The following is a 24,443-nucleotide window of genomic DNA, read 5'->3' as shown; positions in this document are numbered from 1 at the left end:
CTTCCGCCACTACTGCCCCTTCCACCACTATCACCACCATCACCACCGCCATCACCATCACCACCACCACCACCACCACCATCACCATCACCACCACGATCGCCGCTACCACTTCCAGCACCGCCACCACCCCCCCATCATCACCCTCATCATCATCACCACCCCCACCACCACCACCATCATCTGTTTTCCCTTCTACGAAATCTGCCTCCCAGCCATGCCTTCTGGATTAGACAATACAGGGCATGTCAAAGCATTAGCGATTTGTGCAGAAAGCTTGGGGTAGTGTTGTGGCTGCAGCACTGTTCTTGTCAGGGCACGGCAGAGGGGGCGCCCTGACCCATGTCCCTCGAGGGAGATGGCCCTCTCGCTGACCAGGGTGCTCCTCCCTCAGAGAAGACAGACCTCTCACAGCCGCCGTTGTTCCTTCACAGGCATCGCCCTCAGCGCGCTCCCCATGTACCTGAACGAGATCTCGCCCAAGGCGATCCGTGGCTCTCTGGGGCAGGTGACCGCCATCTTCATCTGCGTTGGCGTGTTCGTGGGGCAGCTGCTGGGCCTGCCTGAGCTGCTGGGAAAGGTAAGTGCGGCTCGCCGGCCAGCCGTGTCTATTGTCATTTGATGCCACCCTCCCAGCTCCCACATCCCTTCAGGGACCAGGGGTGGTTGGAGGTGAGCCCTTCCTCCAAAGGCTTGTCCGTGGCGTTCCTGAGCACGCGGGCCTCTCACTCACCACTAGAGGGCAGTTATCGAGTTCCTTCGACTGCGTTTGATTTTTTGTTTTTTTCCAGAACATAAAGAATACATAACAAATGCAAACCTTAACAGAATGTTCAGATCCACCCACCCGATAACTGTTGTCAGCAGCTAATTTGTATTCATTTAGGCGTTTTTCTTTGCTTCTACAAACTCATATAAACATATAGTAGTTGTTGTTTTTGTTTTAATGGAACCATGCCACACGCATTGTTCTGCAACTTGGCTGTTTTCACTTACTGTATTTGGGGCATCTTTCCAAGATGTTTTGCTCTGCTCTACCTCACTCTGTCTTTCCTACATAAACATGTAGTTGCACGGTCTTCTGTTTTGGGAAGCAGGAGGGCCTGACTTTGAATCCCAGTTCAACAGCTGACTTGCCTTCTCTCCTTGGCAGGAAGGAAAGCCTCGCCCGGGTGTGGGGCGGGGGGGGGGGGGGGGGGGACCTACAGAGACCAGAGAGAGGCCTGGAGGCTGTGGCTCTCTCTCCGGGTAGAGGGGAAGGGGATGACTTGCTGTCGGAGCGTCCCGCCGGGATGAGGGGGGAGAGCGTGGCCTCCCCGCAGACAGCGGAAGGTTGGGGGGTGGGTCGGGAGGAGGTGAATCTCGGGGTGATGGGGGTGGTGCCTGCCGCCTGCCACGTCTGGCGCTTGAGCGGAGCACAGCTGACCAGCCCCGTGAGCGGCGCCCCTGCTCCAGCGATAGGAGTGCTCATGATAACGCGCACGTCTCGCGCGCTCGTTGTTTGTGCCGTCCCGAGCCTCACGGCTGCTCTGTGGGCGGCTCCCCTCTGCAGCCGTGGACGTGGAAGCAGAGAGAGGTGAGGTCAGACCTGACTCGTGGCTGAAACCGGAACCTGGGTCTGTCTGCTTCCGGACCCACGTATGGGGCGTGTCTCACACAGCTAAGAAGGGACACGCTGGGTCCCCTGGGAGCGGGAGCAAGATCCCGACGCTGATTCTCACGTGCGCGTTCTTTCCGTGCATCACGCAGTTCTCTGACGCCAGCCGGGTGTCCTGTGAATCCACGCAATTCTGACACCATCTACCTGGACGCAGTGTCAGACCCCACAGGGTAAGGGCTCAGTCCCACGAGGCTGTCCCCACTTCAGAAGCCAGTTGCAAGTCTAGGTTGTCCCCTGTGCTTCCGACCGCCTGGCCATGAATCCGTGGTTCCTACGACCTTCTCCTTGAGTTGGGTTAATTTGCTAGAACAGCTCACAGAACGCAGGGACCCATCGACCCACGAGATGACGGGTTTCTCACAAAAGGGTACAACTCAGAACAGCCAGAGAAAGGAGACACGCAGGGGAAGGCAGACGGAGGGGCGTGGACTTTCCCTCCCCACTCTGGGACGTCACTCTCCCAGAATCCGTGTGTTCGCCCACCTGAGGCTCTTGGAACCCCATCCTTTGGGGGTTTGTGGAGGCTTCCTTACAAAGGAATGATTGATTAGATCATTGGCCATTGGCGACTGAACTCAGTCTCTGTCCCGTCCCCTCCCTGGAAGTTCCGGGTCACTTGGTTTTCTCCACGGTTACCCAGCCCCCTTCCTCAGGTGCCTTCCAAAGTCACTTCGTTAACATAAATGCGGGTGTGGCTTAAAGAGCTTTGTTATGATTATTGAGACACCTTTATTACTCTCATCTCTTAGGAAATCCTAAGGGTTTTGGGAGCTCTGTGCTAGAAGTGGGCAGGAGACCAAATATATGTTTCTTTTTATAAATCACAATAAGACAGTAAGAGCTTAGACTGGGAGAATACCAGCCCCTTTATGCCTTACCCTTAATAAGCCGAGGGCCAGCCCCTGCCTCATTCAGGGAAGGTTTTATAAGCTGAGGATTATGATAAGATTATGGGAGCTGGATGGCATTTATCCCTTAAAAATGTTTTTGGGGGCACCTGTGTAGCTCAGTTGGTTAAGCATCTGACTTCAGCTCAGGTCATGAGCTCGCAGTTCACGAGTCCGAGCCCTGCGTCAGGCTCTGTGCCGACAGCTCAGAGCCTGGAGCCTGCTTCGGATTCTCTGTCTTTCTCTCTGCCTGTCCCCTGCTCGTGCTCTGTCTCTCTCTCTCAAAAATAAATAAAAACATTAAAAAAAATGTTTTTGAATGTTTGCTAACACTTTTTATTGTGGTAAAATATACATAAGGTTGACCATTTGCAGCATTTTGACGTCTACATTTCCATAGCATCGTACGTGACTTTTTATACTTCACCTGATGGAGGTCACTTCCGAAGCATCTACTTCCGATCTTTTATTATCAACACTTTGGGGTTATTATGGCCACGATTTTTTTCTCTTTTGCAAAAACAGAAATAACGCACGCTTAATATTTGTGGTTGCCACACGCATGGTGATTTCTAGAATTAGTGCAAGCAGGTGGGAAACAATCTACTTACCAAAGTGAGATCCCACATTAGAGAGGCTCTTTTGCTTTTTGTTTTCAAAATATTTTAAAATTCTGAAAGTCACCGTTATGTGTGTGGCAAAAATAAAAATATTATAACAATCACAGCCTCTGTTCTTACATGTAAAAATGTATTTATTTTTTAATGTTTATTTATTTTTGAGACAGAGAGAGACAGAACATGAGTGAGGGAGGGGCAGAGAGAGAGGGAGACACAGGCAGCAGGCTCCAGGCTCTGAGCTGTCAGCACAGAGCCCGACGCAGGGCTTGAACTCGTGAGCCGTGAGATCATGACCTGAGCCAAAGTCAGACACTCAACCGACTGAGCCACCCAGGTGCCCCATAAAAACATATTTTGAAGTCAACAGAGAGACCTGTTGTCCTCCCAGAGTGAAAAAGTAAATAAGCATCTGCTTCAGTAGAGGTTAAGTTTTTCTCTTTCAGGGGGAATTCCAATTCCTTATTCGACTCCTCTCTTGTAAATCAGTGTCCGGTCCTTTCTGCCACCAGGCTGGGGTCCCGTCTCAGCTCAGGTTGCTGTCAAATACCAGAGGTTGGGCGGCTTGAGAGCAAGAGAACTCTTCTGCATGTCGCTGTCCAGTTCTCCCAGCACCATTTGCTAAAGAGACTGTCTTTTTTCCATTGGATGCTCTTTCCTGCTTTGTCAAAAATTAGTGGGCCGTGCGTTTGTGGGTCCAATTCTGGGTTCTCTGTTCCATTCCATTGGTCTACGTGTCTGTTTTTGTGCCAATACCATGCTGTCTTGATGATTACAGCTCTGTAGTACAGGCTAAAGTCTGGGATTGTGATGCCTCCTGCTTTGGTTTTTTTCTTCAATATTACTTTGGCTATTTGGGGTCTTTTGTGGTTCCATAAAAATTTTAGGATTGTTTGTTCTAGCTTTGAGAAGAATGGCAGTGCAATTTTGATTGGGTTTGCGTTGAATGTGTAGATTGCTTTGGGTTGTATTGACATTTTAACAATATTTGTTCTTCCAATCCATGAGCATGGAATGTTTTTTTCCATTTCTTTGTGTCTTCTTCAATTTCCTTCATAAGCTTTCTACAGTTTTCAGTGTACAGATCTTTTACATCTTTGGTTAGGTTTATTCCTAGGTATTCTATGGTTCTTGGTGCAACTGTAAATGGGATCAGTTTCTTTATTTGTCTTTCTGTTGCTTCATTATTGGTGTATAAAAATGCAGCTGATTTCTGTGCATTGATTTTGTACCCTGCGACTTTGCTGAATTCATGTATCAGTTCTAGGAGTCTTTTGGTGGAATCTTTCAGGTTTTCCAAGTAGAATATCATGTTGTCTGTGAAAAGTGAAAGTTTGATTTCTTCTTTGCCAGTTTTGATGCCTTTTATTTCATTTTGTTGTCTGATTGCTGATGCTAGGACTTCCAACACTGTTAACTAGACCACTTTCTTAAACTGCACACAAAAATAAGCTCAAAACATATGAAAGACCTAAATGTGAGACAGAAAACCATCAAAAACCTAGAGGAGAAAGCAGGCAACAACCTCTTTGACCTCAGCCACAGCAATTTCTTACTCATCACATCTCCAAAGGCAAGGAAATTAAAACCAAAAATGAGCTTTTGGGACCTCATCAAGATAAAAAGCTTCTGCACTGCAAAGGAAGCAATCAGTAAAACTAAAAGGCAACCAATGGAATGGGAGAAGATATTTGCAAATGACATATCAGATAAAGGACTAGTATTCAAAATCTATAAAGAACTTACCAAACTCCATACCCGAAAAACAATCCAGTGAAGAAATGGGCAGAAAACATGAATAGACACTTCTCTAAAGAAGACATCCAGATGGCCAACAGACACATGAGAAAATGCTCAACATCACTCATCATCAGGTAAATGCAAATCAAAGCCACCCTGAGATACCACCTCACACCGGTCAGAGTGGCTAAAATGAAAAAATCAGGAAACTGTAGATGCTGGCGAGGATGTGGAGAAACGGGAACCCTCTTGCACTGTTGGGAATGCAAACTGGTGCAGCCGCTCTGGAAAACAGTGTGGAGGTTCCTCAAAAAATTAAAAATTGATCTACCCTAATGACCCAGCAATAGCACCACTAGGTATTTACCCAAGGGATACAGGAGTGCTGATGCATAGGGGCACTTGGACCCCAGTGTTTATAGCAGTGCTTTCAACAATAGCCAAATTATGGAAAGAGCCTAAGTATCCATCAACTGACGAATGGATAAAGATGTAGTTTATATGTATACAATGGAATACTACTTGGCAATGAGAAAGAATGAAATCATGCCATTTGCAGCAACATGGATGGTACTGGAAGGTATTATGCTAAGTGAAATAAGTCAGTCAGAGAAAGACAGATATCATATGTCTTCACTCATATGTGGAACTTGAGAAACTTACCAGAAGACCATGGGAGAAGGGAAGGGGGAAAAATAGTTATAAACAGAGAGGGAGGGAGGCAAAACACATGAGACTCTTAAATACAGAGAACAAACTGAGGGTTGGGGGGGAGCAGGGCAGAGGGGAAAATGGGTGATGGGCATTGAGGAGGACACTTGTTGGGATGAGCACTGGGTGTTGTATGTAAGCCAATTTGACAATAAATTATATTAAAAAAAAAAAAAAGAACGAGAGAACTTAGTCCTTGCAGTTCTGGAGGCAGGAAGCCTGGGATCAGGATGTCAGCGCGAGCAGGTTCTGGTGAGGACCCACTTCCTGCCTTGTGGACGGCCGTCTTCTCTCTGTGTCGTCAAATGGGGAGACAGATCCTCTTTCTCATACAGGGCTCCACCCTCATGACCTGATCACCTCCCAGAGGCTCCATTCCTAACATCATTGCCTCGAGGTGAAGTTTCAACATGTGATTTTTGGGGGGACACCAACATTCCATCCATAGCAGGCCCTTTGGTCTTTCGTGAACCTCTGTCTTCTCCTGTCATTTGCTCACTCCTTTACCCGTCCAGCACGCTCTGGAACACTGAGCTGGATGCTGGAGCTGCAGCTTTGGGCACGTCCACAAGCTGGGTATATTCTGCACCTTTATGATGACCACGGTCCGCATGGACTGTGTGACCCTGGGAAGGTCACCCACCTCCACGAGCCAGGGGCCCCCTTGGTGGCAGGCATGCTTGCAGGTCCTCGAGCTCCACTCCAGCACGCCTTCCTCTGGGGAGCTCCTCTGACAAACAGTGACACTGTGCAGCACGTCCCCAGAACAGACACCCTGCACACGTCCCCGTCCCATGCTTTATTTCTGTTGGCTTCGGCTTCTTTTCCCTCCAGTAGATCCTGTCTTGCAGACGTGTGCGTGCACAAAATCCAGAGGTTTGCAAGTTTATTCACTCATCCAGAAAGTGTTTTAGACAGCTGTTCTGTGCCACGTGTTGGACTGGTTCCTGGTAGCCGTGTACAGAGGTCAGACTGGTCCTTGCCCTTGGGGAGTTCACAGGAAAGACAGGTAACCGAAGATGACCAGCACGATGAGGGAAAGGTAGGACACTATCCTAGAGTGGGTGCCAGGAATGGTTGGTTGTCGTGTGAGAAGTGACATTTAAACTCATGCCTTGAGGGTTGGTAGGATTTACCCAGGCCAGGAGGGTGGGGGCAGACAGAGGAGAGTGTTTCAGGCAGAGGACACAGTATGAGTGAAGGCCCTGTCATTTGTCTAGAGGCAAAACCCCAGGGGCACTAGGGCACCGAGAGGGAGAGGGGTGGGGGCATGGAAAGGCAAGCGGGGGCCACACACTGTGAGTACAGTGAAGGGCAGGCAAGATGAGGGGCTTCAGTGGCCCTGTGATGGCTGGGGGGACATGCCTTGTTCAGTGAGAGCAGCTGCTACTGTTTCCGTGACAGATACTGGGCTGCAGGCGATCAGTTTTCTGATTTTCAAGAGAAGTTAGAATCCAGATCTTCATGTCAAATTTCTTGATTTTTGTAAAAAAAGTTTTACTTATTTATTTTGAGAGAGAGAGAGAGAGAGAGCAGGGGAGGGGCACAGAGAGAGGGAGAGAGAGAGAATCCCAAGCAGTTTTTGCACTGCCAGTGCAGAGCCAGACGTGGGGCTCAATCTCACGAACTGTCGTATCCTAACCTGAGCAGAAAGCAAGAGTTGGATGCTTAATGGACTGAGCCACCCAGGTACCCCTACTTCTTGATTTTTAAATATTGGAAACCAGTTGACCTTGAAAAAAACCCTCCCATTTGTGGTCTGGATCCTGCCTCGTGGGCCACTTTTCACACACCTTGATGAGGAGCGTGGGCACCTGTGGAGGCTTCTCTTCATTCGGGAGCACTGAGCCATCATCCACCAGTGGCAGTAGGACAAGATGTACACTTAAAAGAAAGACTTGGGCTGCCACGTGGAGAGCATATTGGATCCCAGCCAAACCCGGAGAGACTGCGCTGGTCCGGTGGGGAGACAGGAGCTTGGTTTCGAGTAGTGGCGGGGGACAAGTGGACACGCTCGATGGGGAATGGCGGCGTGCCTTGTTAGAGGTGGGAGGAGTCAGGATATCTCCTGGTGTGTGGCAGGTCAGCCAGGTAAAGCGGGGCACCAGATGCTGAGGTAGGGAGCCCCGGAGGAGAAGCAGCTTGACAGATGCAGCTTCAAAGATGACAAGGTCACTGAAAGGAACCGTCCAAATCACAGAGCAACTTGAAGGTGGAGCTGACTTGAGGCCCCGGGTACCTGGATTCCCAGGCAGGTGCTCCCTCAGCAACAGGTGCGCAGGCCCGCCTTCTGGCCCCGAGCCAGCTGAGCAGGTGTGCCATTGGTGCCCAGGGACTGTCTTTTCCCATCAGATTGGATTTTTCCAGCATCTTGGACCTGGCCACAGGCTATTAACTCGGTGAATGCCTTATTTTCAAACCCATGCTCCAGGAAGATGGATATTGGGCTTCTGGTACAGGAAGGAATGTCAGATCAGAACTTTTCATTCATCTCAGTGGGGATTGGTGGTATTCTGGCTACATGAGATGCACAGTTATTTCACTGAGTGTCAGAATCTCATTTTCTCTATGTTCATCCTGTTTCTCAGTTACCTTCAAAGACAGGGACAACTCAGCTTGTGAAAAGGAAAAAAAAAGTAAGAGGAGAAGGACTGCATTTACATGCAAACAATTGCTTTGAAATGTAGAGGTTGGAGGGAGTAGTGGGAGGACTTTTAGCACAGTCCCCAGAAGGCCAGATGGGGAAGTGAATGTGGGAATTAACACTTGTGCTGCGAATTTAATCAAACACACATTGTAAAACATGTGGGAGTTGAACATTTATGTGACATTTTATGCTTCCAAAGGATATTTTGCAAACATATTAATTAGCTATTTCTCCTGCAGTGAGGAAGAAGAAAGGCACTTCCATGAAAATTGTAGGCAGAAGTGGGAGAAGACAGGGGAACAACTTGGGGCCGTAAATGCTAGGTTTCGACCACCTGGGGAACATCCGTGGTGGGTGAGCTACCAGGCCAGGGAAGACCTGTGCCAGTTCAGGGCTCATCATTGTTCTACTGGGGACACACTTCTCCCACGACTGACATCCGTTGTGTTCTTTTGTAGAAATATTGTGGGCTCAGCTCAGAAAATTTGAAAAACAGCAAGAAGGAAGTAAAGCCACTTGAAATTTGGCCATGTTAGGGGAGGATGGTACTTTTAGTATTTTGGTCCGTTTCCTTCTATGTTTCTATGTATCTGTTACACGGTCGAGATTACTGTGCCTACCTTTGTGTCCTGCTTTTAAAGAATCACTTACCACCATATCAGGTTCCTTTCTCTGCATCACTAAAGATTCTTTACAAGCACATTCGTAAACTGTAAATAAACGTTTCATTAGCATCATCGGGTTCCATCACAAAGGGGTCTAGGAAGCCATTGTCGGGTATTGAACTCGTTTGCCTTTTGAATTTTCACTGTGAATAATATTGAAACAGACAGCTCTTTCATAAATCTTTTTTCCCTTGTAAAAAAGTTTGTATTTAAATTCCAGTTAGTTAGCCTACACCGTAATATTAGTTTCGGGTGTGCAACATAGTGATTCAACACCTCTGTACAACACCACGACAGGTGCGCTCCTTAACCCCCGTCACCTATTTCCCCCAACCCCCTGCCCCCACATAAATCTTTTAAGTCTTTTCTGTTAACTTATGTGCTTGATTTTTATGACCGTGATGCATCCATACCCATTATATATAATGTGAAAGAAGTTGGAAAATGAAAACATTAAAGCTTCTATACTTTACCATTTCTGGATAAACATTCTAATTTTTAATTTTTATTTCCATTAGTTTTAATCATATAATCTTGCCCCCACACACGCATTTAGTTCATTACATGTGTATATCTTTTTATATGCTGATTATTTTGCAACATTATGTGGAGAAGAAGTCATGGGAATTATTTGGCATGATAATATTAATAATTGTACAGTATTTTGTTTTATGAGTTATGATCATCTGTTTTATTGTTCTTTTATTTTCTGGACATCTGGATTGTTCTGGTGTTTATTAAAGAAACACTGCAGTTTGAAAACTTGAGATGAACAGTCCTCTGCATAAATCATTATTCAGCTCTCTAATTATTTATGTGGGTTAGTGCCCCAGAAATGGAAACAGTAGGTCAAAGAATATAAATTTATTTAAGGCTTTCATGCATATTATCAAATCTTTCCCCTGAGGGGCTGGCTCCATTTTCTTTCCCACCAGCAGTGTTCAAGAGCATACCTGTCCCTATACCTTTGTCATCCACAAGCATTTAAATAACTCTGGTATTTTATAGGAGAAATAATATAGCATCACATTATAGTATGATTTTGTGTTTATTAGTGAGATTAGATATTTCATAAGTGCCTGAGTTTCCTGTTGGTACTATAAGAAATCACCACAACAGAGGCTAAGATGTGTTCTCTCATATTCCCAGAGGCCGAAATTCCAAACCAGTTTCATGGGGCCAAAATCAAGGTGTCAGAAGGTCTGTGTTCTTCCAGGGGCCCTAGAGGAGACTCTGTCCCCTGCCTCTTCCAGCTGTGTGGCTGTCTGCACTCCAAGCTCTCTGTGGTCACATTTCTTCCTGGGTCTTCCAGGGTCAAATTTCCCTGTGTCTCCCTCTTATAAGGATTGCACTTAGGGCCCACCCAAGTGTTCCAGGATAATCTTCCCATCTGGAGATCCTTAACTACAAAATTATTTTTTTGCCACATAACTTACTTCCAGTTTCTGGGATTAGACTGTGGATACCTTTTAGGAGGTCCTTGCTGAGCCTACCACAATAAGCTGGTTTTCAAATGTTTCTTCTGTAAATGGTCTATATAGTCACGCATCTTCCTTACGCGGCTACTGGGATGTTAAGGATTCTGTTAGTAACTTTTACAATCCCTTTTGCTATTAGGAATATTAACAATATCCTTTATGACATTTCCTTTTTACATTTAATTTCCTTTTTATTTTCAATGTGTGGATTATAAAATATTTTTATGTATCAAAGGCTTTCTTCTCCTCTGAGATTTCTTCTACTTTTTCTTTAAGTTTGTTTATTTATTTTGAGAGAGAGAGAGAGACAGAGAGAGAGTGAGCACACACACGCAGGGGAGGGGCAGAGAGAAAGGGAGAGAGAGAATCCCAAGCAGTTTCCACACTGTGGAGCCTGGTGCAGGGCTCGATCTCATGAACCGTGAGATCATTACCTGAGCCAAAATCAAGAGTCGGATGCTTAACCAACTGAGACACCCAGGCGCCCCTCTTCCACTTGTTTTTAGCTTAGAAATTTCTTCCCCTCTCAGAAATACAATGAGTATTCATCTGTATTTATTTGTGGGTTGTTTTATGGGAACAGTTTTTACATTTAATTCTTAAAATCTTTTGAGTTATTCCAGAACATGGCGTAAAGCATTTAAATGTAGCATTTCCCCATCTCTCTTCCCACTCTTCCTCAACTACTCACTAATTCAGACCACCTTTCCCCTATTGATTTTTGGGGTTGCCTTACCCACACGTTCCATTTGTGATACACATGAGTTTCTGCTTCTGGACTGTCCACTTTGTTCCTCTTGAATTTCTGTGGTGAGGGCCCACCCCTGCTTTTTTCATTATTGTCACTTGAGTGTATATTTCATACTGCCGTCACCAGTCTTCGTTTTCAAAACTGTGTCAGAAACATTCACTCGTGTGTTCCTCCGTGGGAACTCTGAACCTTTCCTCCTTTCCCAGCACAAACAAAAATGTCACTGGAATCGAACTTTTGATTGGAATTGTGTTAAACCGATTCGTGAATTTGGACTCAGTCGAGACTGTTTTCCCTAATTTATTACTTCCGCTGAGAAGCGTGCCTCCCTTTGCATTTAGGTTTTCTTTCTACCACTCAGTTGTTTTTGTTGCTGTTGCATTCCTAAGAACTAGAAACGGTAATTTTCTTATTAATTGCTTAGGTATTTTGTAGCAGGTTGCTGCTACCGGAGGTTTTCCCATTATGGTTTCTAACTAGTTGTTAAAGTATGGGAAAGCTCCTGATTGTGTGTGGTAATCTGGAAGTCTCTGCTGCTTGCTCATAGTTCTGTTTCTTTGTTTGCTTACCTAGACAACTCAGATGGACGTTTATTGATAGCATCTGCAGCGAATGCCAGTTTGGCCCCTTCTTTTCTAACAGTGACGCTTCTTATGTCTTTACTGACCTCCATGTCTTCTTGCGTTGGCCACGGTGTTGACTGGAGGAGGCATTTTTGTTTTTCCTGATTTATTGGGAACACCTGTTGTGTTTCACTACTGGGTATATTAATTTTTATTAATTTGAAATGGATATTATTTATCCTCGTTAGGAATTATCTGTCCCATCTTGGTTTTTGTAGATGATCAGCAATGCGCAAAATATGCCCTGATTTCTATTAAGCTATTGATGCTTTTGTGTTACCAGTCGATTATCAGATGTGTTATAACATTAGAATGTCTTATTTTAAACCATCCCTACATACATTCCTGGGATACATCTTCCTTGGTTGTTGTGGAATATTTTTACATGTTGTTAAATTTGATTCACTCATATCTTGTTTAGTGTTTGTATACTTACGTCAATAGATGAAATCTGTCTGAAGCTTTTAATGTTGAACCCATATTTTTTTTTTTATCTCTTTTCACCTTTCACTCTTTCTAGAGCAGATTCTGTAACATTAGTTGGTATCAAAAGAACTTACTAGTAAAACAGTCTCGACCCAGTCTTGTCGGGAAGAAATTCTTTGAAGAAGCTTTATCAGTTTCTTCTTTAACAATCTAATCTATTTTTTCTTGGGTCAATTTTGTTAATTTCTGCCTTTTCAATAAAGTTATATATCTCATTGACACTTTTAAATGCGTCTGCAGTTATGTATACAACTCTAAGTTTTAATGTCCTCTATGTCTATATATCTTCTCACTTGATCTAATTTGATTTATTGGACTTTGCTGTCTTTTTTAAAACAAAACTTCCAACTCGTTGCCTCTAATTTTGTTATTTGAAAGACTAAACTCTGTTACTGATTTTCCTGCTTTCCAGTTTTATAAATTTCTGCTTTTTTATTATTATTTATACATTTTTTCCTTTGAACAGAGATTTGCCAACATTCCTGAGATTGTAACATGCCACTTTCTCAATGTGATTGTTTTCTAAATAAGTTGTCATTTTAATTTCATATTCAGAACAATTACTTAGAACAGTGTTATGAATTCTACCTCAGGTAGATGTGACTTTGTTATTGTCGCTCATTGCCAGTTGTGTTTTGTTGCATAAAGAGAAAGCAACCCATTATGTCTCTTTTGGCGAACAAATTGCGGTTATTCTGAGGTCGGTTTGTGATCAGCCTGGATAAATGCTGCACGTTTGCATAAGTACATAGCTCATTCTTACACCGTTATACCATGCACACCTGGCATTATGAAATGATCATGATTTCATCACAGTAATTATCGCTGATCTACAAAATACAAAGAAAGGATCTCATGGCAGAAAAATTCCCCATGAGATTAAGAAAGGGGTGAAAAATGTGATTCTGTAATAGAATGAGCTCCAGAGAGAAGGTCACGGAACAGCTCCAGCTGCCGTGTGGGGTGGTGCAGGGCGGTGTAGGGAGGGCAGTGCCGTGTGGAGCCGTGCGGTGTGGGGTGGGCAGGGCGGTGCAGTGGGCGTACGTGTTGTGGTCCCAGCACCACCACCCAAGCACTGAGGGATTTTGAGTAGGTTACTACACCTCTCTTAGCCTGTTTCCTCACCTCTTCAATGAGGTTACAATGGCACCTGTTTCACGGGGCCTTTGTAAGATTTGGAGAAGGACACACATGCCAGGGCCTTGGAACCGTGCGTGCAGCTGGTGCTAAGTTGATGTCAGCCAACATCTCATTTAAATCACGGATTTAATCACGGATTGGAAATACGTATTACTACTTTCTGTTTTACAGATTATAAACTCGGGCTCAGAGAGGTTTAGTAATCACCCAGCGACTGCAGCAAGGAAGCAGTGGGGCCTAAGCTTCCTGGCGTGGAAGCCCGTGACCTCTGTGCAGTAGAACCAAAGTCCTGACTTGTTGACGGAGAGGGAAGGGGGGTGTCCCCAGAGCTTAGAGTCCTGGATAGGAAGCCAGACGGGGCGCAGTCCTCTTCCCAATCCCCGGGCGCCTGAAAGCACTTACTTTCTGAGAGCTTTTGATCTACAGCTCTCTCGGCTTCAAGCCCTGGAAGGAGAGAGAGCTTGATTTTTGTAAGACTGTAAGGAGAAACTCGTTGGTCTGTGTTAAAGTGATTTCAAGCCCCAAACAGCCCAACATTTTTATGCTTCAGTGACTTCGAAATCGCACCTCTCCTCTTTGAAATGAAGAATCTCATTTTGGGTGTGACCCAGATGCTTTCTGTAGCCAGAGAACACACTCAGCGGGGCTGGGAGCAGCTCCCGGATTGGTTTCCTTTGAAGGGAAACAGGAAACGAGAAAATTGGAGACTGTCACCTCTGCACGCTCACTTCAGAGCCGCTCACAGGCTGATGTCCGTGCTCCTTCAAATGACATTCAGAGACGTGAATCTTCTCTTTTAGATAATTCAGTCTTTTCAGATGGGGCAGTTCGAGTCCTGTTAGCTTCCGGACTCAGCTGTAATTCATAGCCTGCCTCTCGAAGTGTGGTCCCTGCCCAGACCAATGCCTTCTGAATCTCAAATTCTGGGGTTGCAGCTCAGCGATCTGTGTTTTAACCAGGCCTCCAGGTGCACCTGATGCCTGGTCAAGTGTGTGAACTCCTAGAAGAGTGATTCAGAGCGAGGACCCTGGGACCAACACGCAGGTTAGGATCTCAGCTCTTATACTTACCGGCTGTGTGTCTTGGGGCAGGTTGCTCACCCTCTCTGTGCTTCAGTATCTTTGTGAGTAAAATGAAGATAAAATGTGCACAACTCACAGAGTTGTGAGAATTTACCTTCTCAGGATGATTCAGCCTGGCATTTAGGAGTCAGTCCCTCGGTATTAGCTCTGTGTCGTTGTCCTGCGGGTGTGGGATGTGTGCTGGACAGTCTACATGCGTCACCTCTTTGCCGTGCACCTTCAGGGTTGGTCGTTCTCACGTCAGTCTTCCGCAGACAGTCCCCTCTCAGACACTCTCTTCGTCCCGTTTCAGAGTCCAGTGGTCCTTCCCCTGCTGGTCGTTTACAGGCACCGAGGTCAGAGACCTCATCTTTGAACTATCCTGGGTCTGAACATGGTGTCAGTGACACTGAGATGCTCCCTAAGCGTGGAAGGAATGCACAAACCTTCCGTGACCTTAGAATGGTGAATACCGCAACCCATGAATTTTCTAACGCTTCCTCACCCCCATGCACACAAACAGACCCCCATGCCACCTGCTGAGAAATAAGTGTATGGGCAAGACTGAGACCACGGACTGCTCAGAGTACTGTGACCTTGGGCGAGTGACCTCTCCTGACCCCGAGCTCCTCATCACTGAGAAGAGGGGCTTGGACTGAAGTCGCCCCAAGGCTCCTGTCTGCTCGAGCTTCTGGTTTGACAGCTCCAGCGGCTACAGCCATGTGGTGATGCATGTCCCTGGCCTGGGGCACCTGGGCCCCTCAGCTCAGCTGGCGTCTCACTCTGCAGGCAAGGAAGGTTGGAGGGATACAGAGATACGTTAACAGTTCTTGAAGCCATGCCGTCTGGAATCTTAAAGAAAGTCTTTGAAGCTTGCCTGAACTTTGCTGTCCCATCTTCAAGACAGCCCAGGGGAAAGCGAATAATTGAGCTGCCCTCTGGGTGCGTGGCCTGGAGTGGGTGTTGCAAGGCAGAGAATCCCCAAGCCCGCGTGGGGAAAGGTGAGTGGCTCTGGAGATGGCTTGGCCAAGAGGCTCCTGCCCTGCGACTCTCTTGGCCCCGACCACCAGTCTGGAGTTGCCGTGGGGCAAAGCCTTGAAGGCAGAGGCCGTTGGGCAAAGGTCAGGCCGAGAGCAAGGTCTGCACCTTCACACCTGGGCCCGGAGAGCCAAGAGCTGACATTTGGCCTGGGCCCCTCCGCTCTCAGCTCGGTCCACGTGTTACTCGTGGAGTCTGTGCAGTGACCCTAGGAATCAGGCACCGTCGATATCCTCCCCATCTCACAGGTGAGAACTGAGCCACAGCGTGAGATTAACGAATGTGTTTCAGGTTCACCCAGACAGCAGACAGCAGAGCTGGGTTTGAGCACAGGGTACTGGAATCCCCCCTGCTGTTGCCATTTCGGCCTTGGCCTTCCGGGCAGATCCCAACTCGACAGAAGCAGTTGCATCAAGACGCTCCCAGTCCGTGGCCAGCTCGTCCTGAAGGACACAGATCAGAGACACATCTAGGAAATCACGCAGTAATAAATGCTCTGAAGCAGAACAAAGCCAGGAGGAGGGAGGGGGTGGCAACGCAGGCTGCTTTAGACAGGGTGGCCGGTAGGGGGAGGCCCCTGGCGCTGAGAGGAGCAGGAAGCAGGGGGAGTAGATGAGACAGATCTCTGGGAAGCAGGTCTTAGCCCTTCCGCAGAGATGTCTCTGCTGGAACCCTTTCTGAACCTGGCTTTTCCCCTCTCCCTGCTGCTGCTGCCTGTCTCCCTCCAAGTCTCAGTCTCATTCAGCCCCTTTCTCCCTTTCTCCCACTGATGCTCCCCAATTCAGGCCTTGCTCCTTCCTCCTCTGGACCACTGCAGGTGACTCAAGTCTATAATCTCCTACATCCGTAGTAATTCTGATCAACTCGTTTTGCTCAAATGAAACCAGTATTTATTGAGTGTCCACAGTGCATCAGACCCCCAGAGGTAGTAAGGCAGGCAAAATTCCTGCCTGCAAGGAGCTCATACTGCTGGAGGGGCAGATGGAAGGGACAGCAGACAGTGAGGCCCATGGAGGGGGGATCCCGAGGATGAAAGGACCAGGGAGCAGCCCCAGCACAGTAGAGGAGGCCCAGGGAAGCCTTGAGAAGGTGGTGTCCGCTCTGAGGGTTAGGGGATGGCTAGGTAGCCAGGTGGGAGGGGAAACGCCACCCCAGGCCAGGCAAACAGCCGGTGCAAAAAACCAAAAACAAGACAGAGAGAGAGCTAGGCATGTGAAAAAACCGACAGTGCCTCAACAAGAGTGCCAGGGAGGCCACAAGAGATAAGGGGGACGGGTCAGCTGGGGCCACACTCACATTCTGCCCGCCCCCGCACGCTCCTGCCATTTCAGGCCTGCCCGCCACACCACCTTCTTCTGGAAGTGCTTTGGTGGGCTTGCGCCACGCCCCTCAGTGGGAGGGCACAGAGCATGGTGGAAAATGCTCCGACCTGGAATTCAGAAAGCTGTCGATTTCCTACCTCTGCCACTTTGTAGCTGTGTACCTTGAACAAGTTCCTGCAGTTCTCTGAGTCCCAGTTTCTGCATCTGTAAAATGGGCCCAATAGTGCATGCTCGATGGCGTTATCACAGCCACTGAAAGACATGCTGTATGTGAAGTGCTTATCACTGTGTTCTGAAACACTTGCCACCTGGTGACGCAGTGGATCCTGTGTCCACCCGATGAAGCCCGTTTCCTCAGTCTGGCATTCAAGGCCCCCGAATTTGGGCCCCGTCTCCAATCCTAACGCATCTCTTCTCTAGCAGCCTTCAACTATCCATGCTTTCCCGGATGCCCCTTCTGCTCTCCCACCATCCTCCCTGCCTGGTACCATTTATTCTGTCTTACCTCTTTCAATCCATATCACTTAACCTTTAAGAAAGGCCCAACTCGAGCAGTTACAAACTCCGGAAAAGAAATATGATTTAACAGCCTTTCTGAAAATAGAAAGGAGAGGCTAAACACCACTTGAGCCTGGCCTGGTGCTCCCAACAAAAGCTTTTCACTCGCTCTGTTGAATTCCCATAATAGCGTTTCCCGGGCCTTCGGTCTGATAGGGCAGCACTGGGACGTGCCCTTTCTTACTGCTTCCCTCCGAGTTCACATTGACTGTAATCTCTTGAGGGGCTGAGCCTCTCTCTTTTGGATTCACCTTTCTCTCCCTGCATTGCCTGGTGGGGAGTGGACGTCACTAATATTGTTGACTGACTGAAAAAGCATTTCATCGAGGAGACTAAGTAGCCTCTTCTATTAGCTTAACCTGATGAAGGGGACTAGCAGGGGCTAGTGACGGTGAGGATTGTCTTCCAGGCACAAGGGCCTATTCTGTTTCTTTGGTGCCAATCTGTGCAGTTTAATGGAGGCTGAGAGACCTGGTAGGTGCAGGGCCCAGGGGAGATGCAAACCCAGACACTGTGCTTCCATAATTAGATGAGGCAGATGTTGCTTCTGGCAGATTTCAAGTCCTACTGTTGGAACAATAACACTCCTCTCACGTGTAACTTGACTTCTGATCTTCTCAAACGGCCCTCACCGATAATAATTCCTCTCTACGCTTTGAACACTGTTAGCCTGGGCCCCTGCCCAGGAGAGCTTGGTGTGGAACATAACACACACACACACACACACACACACACACACACACACACTCACACACACACACACACACACCCAGCTATCTGTCAGGTCTGGGATGTGGCTCAGCACCTCCCTGAGACATTCACGTTGCTCGGGCCCAGGACAGTTAGGTTGTGTGGCTGAATCACAGCAAAGGACCCTGAGCATATAAACCAGAGATTGAGCACCCAGAATCTCAGTGGGGTGCACAAAACTCCAGAAAAGCATCCCAAATAAAAATTACTTCTATCTCAACCTAATACTTAAAACAAATTTTTCATTGTTTTAGTCAAAACGCTACATGGAAATTGTTTAAAAAGGAATCCAGTCCTACTAAAAAACCCATAGGGAGGAGCAGGGGTCCATTACTTTACCTGCTGAGTCTCTTACAGTTCCTTTAGCTGTTATTTAGCAATTCCCACATATTTTAAAATAATTTAAGCTAGTTTCATATAATAAATCTATATGCATGTATATATAATCATAATCTAAATATAAATCATTGGTTGTAACACTAATCCTGTCGTTTGTTTTAGACATTTTCATTGATGTTCTATTGTAATACTTGAGGTCCAAGCATCCTTACACCACTCGCTCTCCCCTCCCCTTTCTCTGTTCTTCTAATACAGTTATAGCACAATCTTTTATTAATCACTAATTAATATTTATATTATTATTATGTACCCTGATCATTTTCCTTTTTCATGCAACTTTTTGTTTCTCCTGGAGTTAGTGATACCTTTGTTGTTATTTCTCACTTGCTTCGTTTTCTTTGTACCTACAGTTGATTTCTTCCAAATGCTTTAATATTAAGTGTTCAGCAATAAATTTGCAAAATGCTAAAATATATTGCAAATGTCCTGTCAGTTCTATTTTTGTACCTCAGTCTTCCGGCCTGTTATTTTAACCTAAACTAGTTGTCTCTAGTTTGGATCTGATGCAGGCTTGTCCTGCTGGGTTTCCTGTGTCTCTCTAGCAGGTAGGATCTGCTGTTTCTTGGGTTCCCCGTCTTCCTCTTCTTGGTTTATTTTCTTCCTTTGCTGAGTCATTTCCTCTAGTACTTTCCTAAGAAAACATGAGGGAAGGGAAATCTTTTGAGATTTTCCATATCTGAAAATTATACTATATGTATACCCAATAGAGAGTGGGGTTGGATGAAGAACTCTTTGATGAATATAATTTTCCTCAGAATTTTGAAGGGATTGCTCTTCCTCAGAAGAATTCTGAGGGATTCCTCAGAATTTTGAAGGGAGTGCTGATGAGAAATTTGATGGCTTTCTTATTTTACTCACTTCATAGGTAAAGTATTATTTACCTCTGGGAGCTTCTAGAGTTTTATCTCTCGTTTTATAATTTTATAGTTTATATCCTTTGGTGTGGCTCTTTTTCCTTCATTGTGCAGAGTTCTCCTTTTATTCTGGTACATTTTCGTATGTCACTTCTGTGACAGTTTTTTCCCTTCTATATTTCTATTTTCTCTTTCTCAAAATCCTTATAGTCAGATCATAGACTGACCTTCTAATTCTGTTTTTAATCTTTCCTTTCTTTTCCTCCATATCTCTCTCGTTTTGTTCTTTATGGGAGATGTTCTCAAATTTATCAGGTGTTATTATTGATGGGGCTTTGCCCCTACATTTCCCGTTTTTACTCCAGATTTCTTTCTTTTTGTTGGTTTCTTTTGGCCTCTCTCCTTCATATTGGGAAACTTCTCAAATGTCTGGTGCTCCTACTTCAGAGGGCTGAGCAGAAGCTCTGGGGGAGGGATGGGGTTTCACCCAGGGTGATGAGAATGTGAGCAGCATTTTTGTCAGGAGGTGTTCGGACAGCGGCGTGGGATGCCTTTTCTCTTCGGAGGTTGGTTTCTCTTCACAGAGCAGGAGGTGCCTGAGTTGCAGGAACAGGTCAGAGGCCAGGGATTGGGGGCTTTGAGGTTTGTTTACTAGTTTTCAGCTTCATGTTTTGTTACTGTGCCTGGTATGTCCACACCTGAAGTCACCATGGTCCCGCTGATTATGAGAATGAGCCAGACTGTGTGGGGAAGAGAGCTGACTGGCTGCAAGGTGAGGGCAGCAGACGAGGGTCTGTGCTCTTTCACCCCATCTCACCTGCCTTCAGTGGTCCCTTGTGCCATGCATCCGGGGTCTCGCTTCCCCACGGTGTCCCCCGGGGGCTCAGATTGTCCCTTCCCCCACTTGGCTATCCCCCCGCTTGCCCACCATTGCCACTTTTCCTCTCTTGTTCTCACAGCGAATACCTGTGTATTCCTGGACTGTCGTTCTCAGGAGTCAGAGAAGATAATGGGTGATCTGCCTTGTTTATCAGATAATTTCCATGCCTTTTTTTTTTTTTTTTTTTTTTTTTTTTTGGTAATCCTTCAATACCCAAAACAGAAAAGGCACCCAGGAGACTTCAAATAAATTGATTTTAGAATGATCAAATTATAAAATGCTAGATTGGGAAACAGTGTTAAGGAAAACCTGCGGTATTCATATCGGAATGGGGGACCGAGGCTCAAATAGCACCCACCCTCCTCTTGAATGCCTCTGGTAACAAAGCTTTCACTGCTTCCACAGGTTTGTAGGAGAGGTGGTATGCACCAGAGTGTCCGATGGTACTTATTTTAAAACGTTGGGCTTGAGCCCTACCTAAGACCTCCTGAATTAGAAACTTTAGAGAATGTCTGCTGGGGTTGAAAAGGTTAATGCCTACCCATCTACGTTTGGGACCCTTAGAAATGGAGGTCAGACCTGTTCTCATTGGGATTCAACACAAGTCCTGGCTACACGAGCAGCAAGCCAGCCTGCCCTGTTCCCCGAGGGAGCATGGGGGTCTACAGAGTAGACACCTAGTCACCTAGGGGTGCAGCCGAATCCTCACCCAGGGGAAGGAGCAGAAAGAGGCCTCACCCTCTGTGAAAACAAGCCCTTACTAGGTTAGCCCCACCCTGCCAGCCGATATGGACCAATGGCCGCCACCCAAGAACCCAGTAACTCTGCTGTGGGATGAGGAAGGGGTGGGACAGAAGGCCAGGAGTTTATAGGCAGAGTCCCTCTTCGTGCAGCCCAGAACAGTGGAGACCAAGGGCGGCCTGTGCCCCCACCCAGTCTAGGTCTAAGCAGATGTAGTTTTAAACAAGTTTTCCAACAGGACAGCTATGTTAGAACGCCCTAGGAGGCCCCATCATGGCCTGGCGCTCTGCGTTGTGTGAAATAGTAACAATAATAAACCCTGTGTGTGTTACTGAGAACTGAGCACCAGGCTGAACACTTTACAGTCTATTTAATTGTCACAACAGCCTGTAATGTAGGGTTTATTATCCTTATTTTACTGATAAAGTGAGGATCATAGAAGTTAAATAGCACGTCCGAAATTACAAAAGGGAGTACCCATGAGGCGAGAAGTCACAGCCAGATGGGCGTAGCACCTAATGCCTACACCTGGGCTCACGTGGGTTCACCTGGGCTCGCGGTCTGCTCCAGCTCTGTTAAGTGACAGGATATGGTGGGGCTCTGGGACAGGCAGAGTGATGCAGTCGGGCCTCTAGTCACTGCCCAGCAGTCACGCTGTGGGCAAAGCACCTTCCCTCTCTGGGTTTTTGTTCTCTACCTCTGTACCCATGGCCAGCGCAAAAATAGTTTTGTGGGCATCTGCGAGACAGAATGATTCAAAGCTGAAGCTCTGCCCCATCTTGCCAAGTCCCCGGACAAGAGTAACTGATACGTGACCTGAACACCGTGAAAACTTAAAATTTTAGGATTGAAGAATTTAAGTAATGTATGAATCATAGAGACTTGCTCAAAGAACATCAAAACCATAAATGTGTACGATTGTGGGCTTTTGCAAAGCATCTTACGATAGACATTAACAAATGTTAGAGGACATTTGGATCATACAGCCCTTGAGTAGAAATTGATCATAGCAGACACTGACCTGACCCCTTCTGGAATGCAGAAATCTCTTAAACAACCCTGACTTTGTCACTGTTGCTGTTTGTCAAACACTTACCAAGTAGTCCCTCCACAGAAGGCATTCTGCTGTGTACTTAATTTTACAGATGGGCAAACTGAAGTTAATTTATTGCCACACAGTCGGGAAGTGTCAGGACACAACCCCAGGCAGTCTGGTTTTGGATTAAGTTCTCGGCTTTTCAAGCACAGAGAACTTCATGAGCTCTACTCTGGAGCTTGGAAACCAGAGCCCCCTGTACCTGTCGGCCTTCTGATCAGGGGCTCACCCCTGCTATTTCCCTAGCTACTTCAATTCTGCAAACATTCACCCAAATGTTAAATAAATCCATTATAAATTTCCTGTCCCCTCTGACAAATATACTTTGCAAGGATTTTTGGTGTGTGTGTGTGTGTGTGTGTGTGTGTGTGTGTGTTTGTTTAAGATTCCTAGTGAAACATTTACATACCTTCTCCTCTTACTGGGAACAATGGAAAGCATTTGCAACATTTGGTTTCCGGCATCTTTAGCTTATTTTCTTAAAAACAAGTACATGTCTTTTCGATAAATGAAAGTTCTCAAAAAACCCAAGTACCTATATACCATTTTTTTTAAGCCAAATTTTACTGAGCCCAGAATTACATTTTGACATTTCCCCCACAGGTCTGTGTGGAGCCTGGCAAATGTTAAGTCCTCAGAACCAAATCAGACCAATGTGGAGTTTTTACTGTATTTTTCTCTTCCTGAGATGTGTGTTGTGAGACTGATAATGAATATTTTAAAAACAAAAAAGAGAATTCCCTATTCCAAAATGATTCCAAGAACAAAATAAATGTCTCCCCCAAATTCCAGAACATGACAACAGAGATGCGGAAACTGATTCACTGTAACTAGAGACAAGAGTGGCCGTGGTTTTTGAAAATTGAGATTGTCCACAGTCCACTAGCGTTTCATATAAAGGTGGGGAAGGAGGGAAGCAAGAAGCAGTCGATATAGGTCTAACTCAGAGCTGTTCTGGTAAAAGTTGTGGTAGGAAAGTAGTTGTAATTAGTAGCCTCTGTGCGTGTGACACTGGGGCAGGGCCGGGGTAGAGACGCTGAGGAGTTCTGGGAGCTCAGTCATCCAAAGTTGCTTGTTTCTTTGACATCCTAGCCTCTCCCAGTTGCAAGATCAGCACTTGTCCCCAGTGCCTAGACCACTACCTGAGATGGGGTGCGAGAAGTCATGTGTCTTTATCTTCCCAAGTTCCACTCAGTCCAACCCAAGTTCACCCTCACTGGGGCCAAAAAGAGTCTCCTGCGAATGGCTTCCTTGGGCATTCACTGCCTTCCCAGGGTTGTACAAGGGCCCTGAGGCTGACATGTGTTCTGCTGTTTCTCCCAGTGGTTCCTCAGTGGCTCCTTCTGTCTGGGAGGGAATCAGCTGAGCAAATTATGCATGGCCAGCCTCCTGCTCAGTCCAGCATGTCCTTGTGGTAGCAGGTGGCTCTGCTGGTGATGGATGTCCTCCCTCTGGTCAGCCAGGCTGAAGGACCCTTGCTGTTGTTTGCAGCTGTGACCCTCGGGGTCCAGTCTCCTTAGATGTCCATGTAGCCCTCCCCCACCTGAGGTCCTGCCACTTCCACAGAGCTTTAAACAAGACAGGGACAGTTTTAAGCTCATCACAGAAAGTCCACGCTCTTGTCTTCCTTCTCAGTCCTAAAGACTCAGGTCACTCCTGTGCTTTCTCTTATTCTTTCCTCTCAAACAACACCTAGAGTTTCGGTTCCTACCTGTTCTCTCCTTGGAAAGCCTTGAATGGTTTAGGGTCTGGATTACAAAAGAACAAATTTGGAGGTGAGGAAAGTGCTATCATCTTTCCATTAGGAATGAATGACATATTTCTCTAAAGCAAACACATACTTTCTACCTGTGCTTTCTTATCCTGGTAGTTTAACCCCTCAATGATTCTTGTTTAACTCCTGTTCAGCACACACTCTTGAAGCTAAGTTTTGACTAAGAGTTACTCAGTAGCCAAAAGAGAGCTACAGGTGCTGGTTGTTGGAAATAGAATCACGTCAAGTCTGTCCTCCCCATCCTACTCCCCACCAAATAAAACATAACAATCACCACAACAGGAAACATTAAAAAATAAGTAGGTGTTACATCGATGTGGGCTCCAGCATCACCCACTCACTGGCAGTCCTGGGACGTCCTCAGGTGCTACTCCCTATCCTACTCAGAAGGCGATGAGATAGGGAATACCTGTGGGAATAGTCGAGCTTGGGTGGTCAGGGAAGGCTTCTTTGAGAGGTGGCATTGTAGGTGACTGGTCAGAAGGAGCAAGCTTACAAAGATGGGGAAGAGGTCAAGGCCAAAGGATAGTAAAGGCAGGGATGAGTGTGGCAGATTGAGGAAGAG

At 46.4% G+C, this 24,443-nt stretch overlaps 1 protein-coding gene across 3 annotated transcripts in view; it reads left to right on the top strand.

The window, feature by feature from the left end:
- Positions 1-24,443, top strand: part of SLC2A9 (solute carrier family 2 member 9) — a 255,542-nt gene that overhangs the window by 98,108 nt on the left and 132,991 nt on the right. For all 3 annotated transcript variants that reach the window (XM_049630307.1, XM_049630310.1, XM_049630309.1), the window contains one exon: positions 435-580. In XM_049630307.1, coding sequence (XP_049486264.1) covers positions 435-580 — 146 coding nt within the window. The remainder of the gene's footprint in view (positions 1-434; positions 581-24,443) is intronic.

Source organism: Panthera uncia, chromosome B1, assembly GCF_023721935.1.
Source record: "Panthera uncia isolate 11264 chromosome B1, Puncia_PCG_1.0, whole genome shotgun sequence".
Taxonomy (NCBI): Eukaryota; Metazoa; Chordata; class Mammalia; order Carnivora; family Felidae; genus Panthera; species Panthera uncia.
Note: the sequence above shows the minus strand (reverse complement) of the source record. Positions and strands in the feature narration are given on the sequence as shown.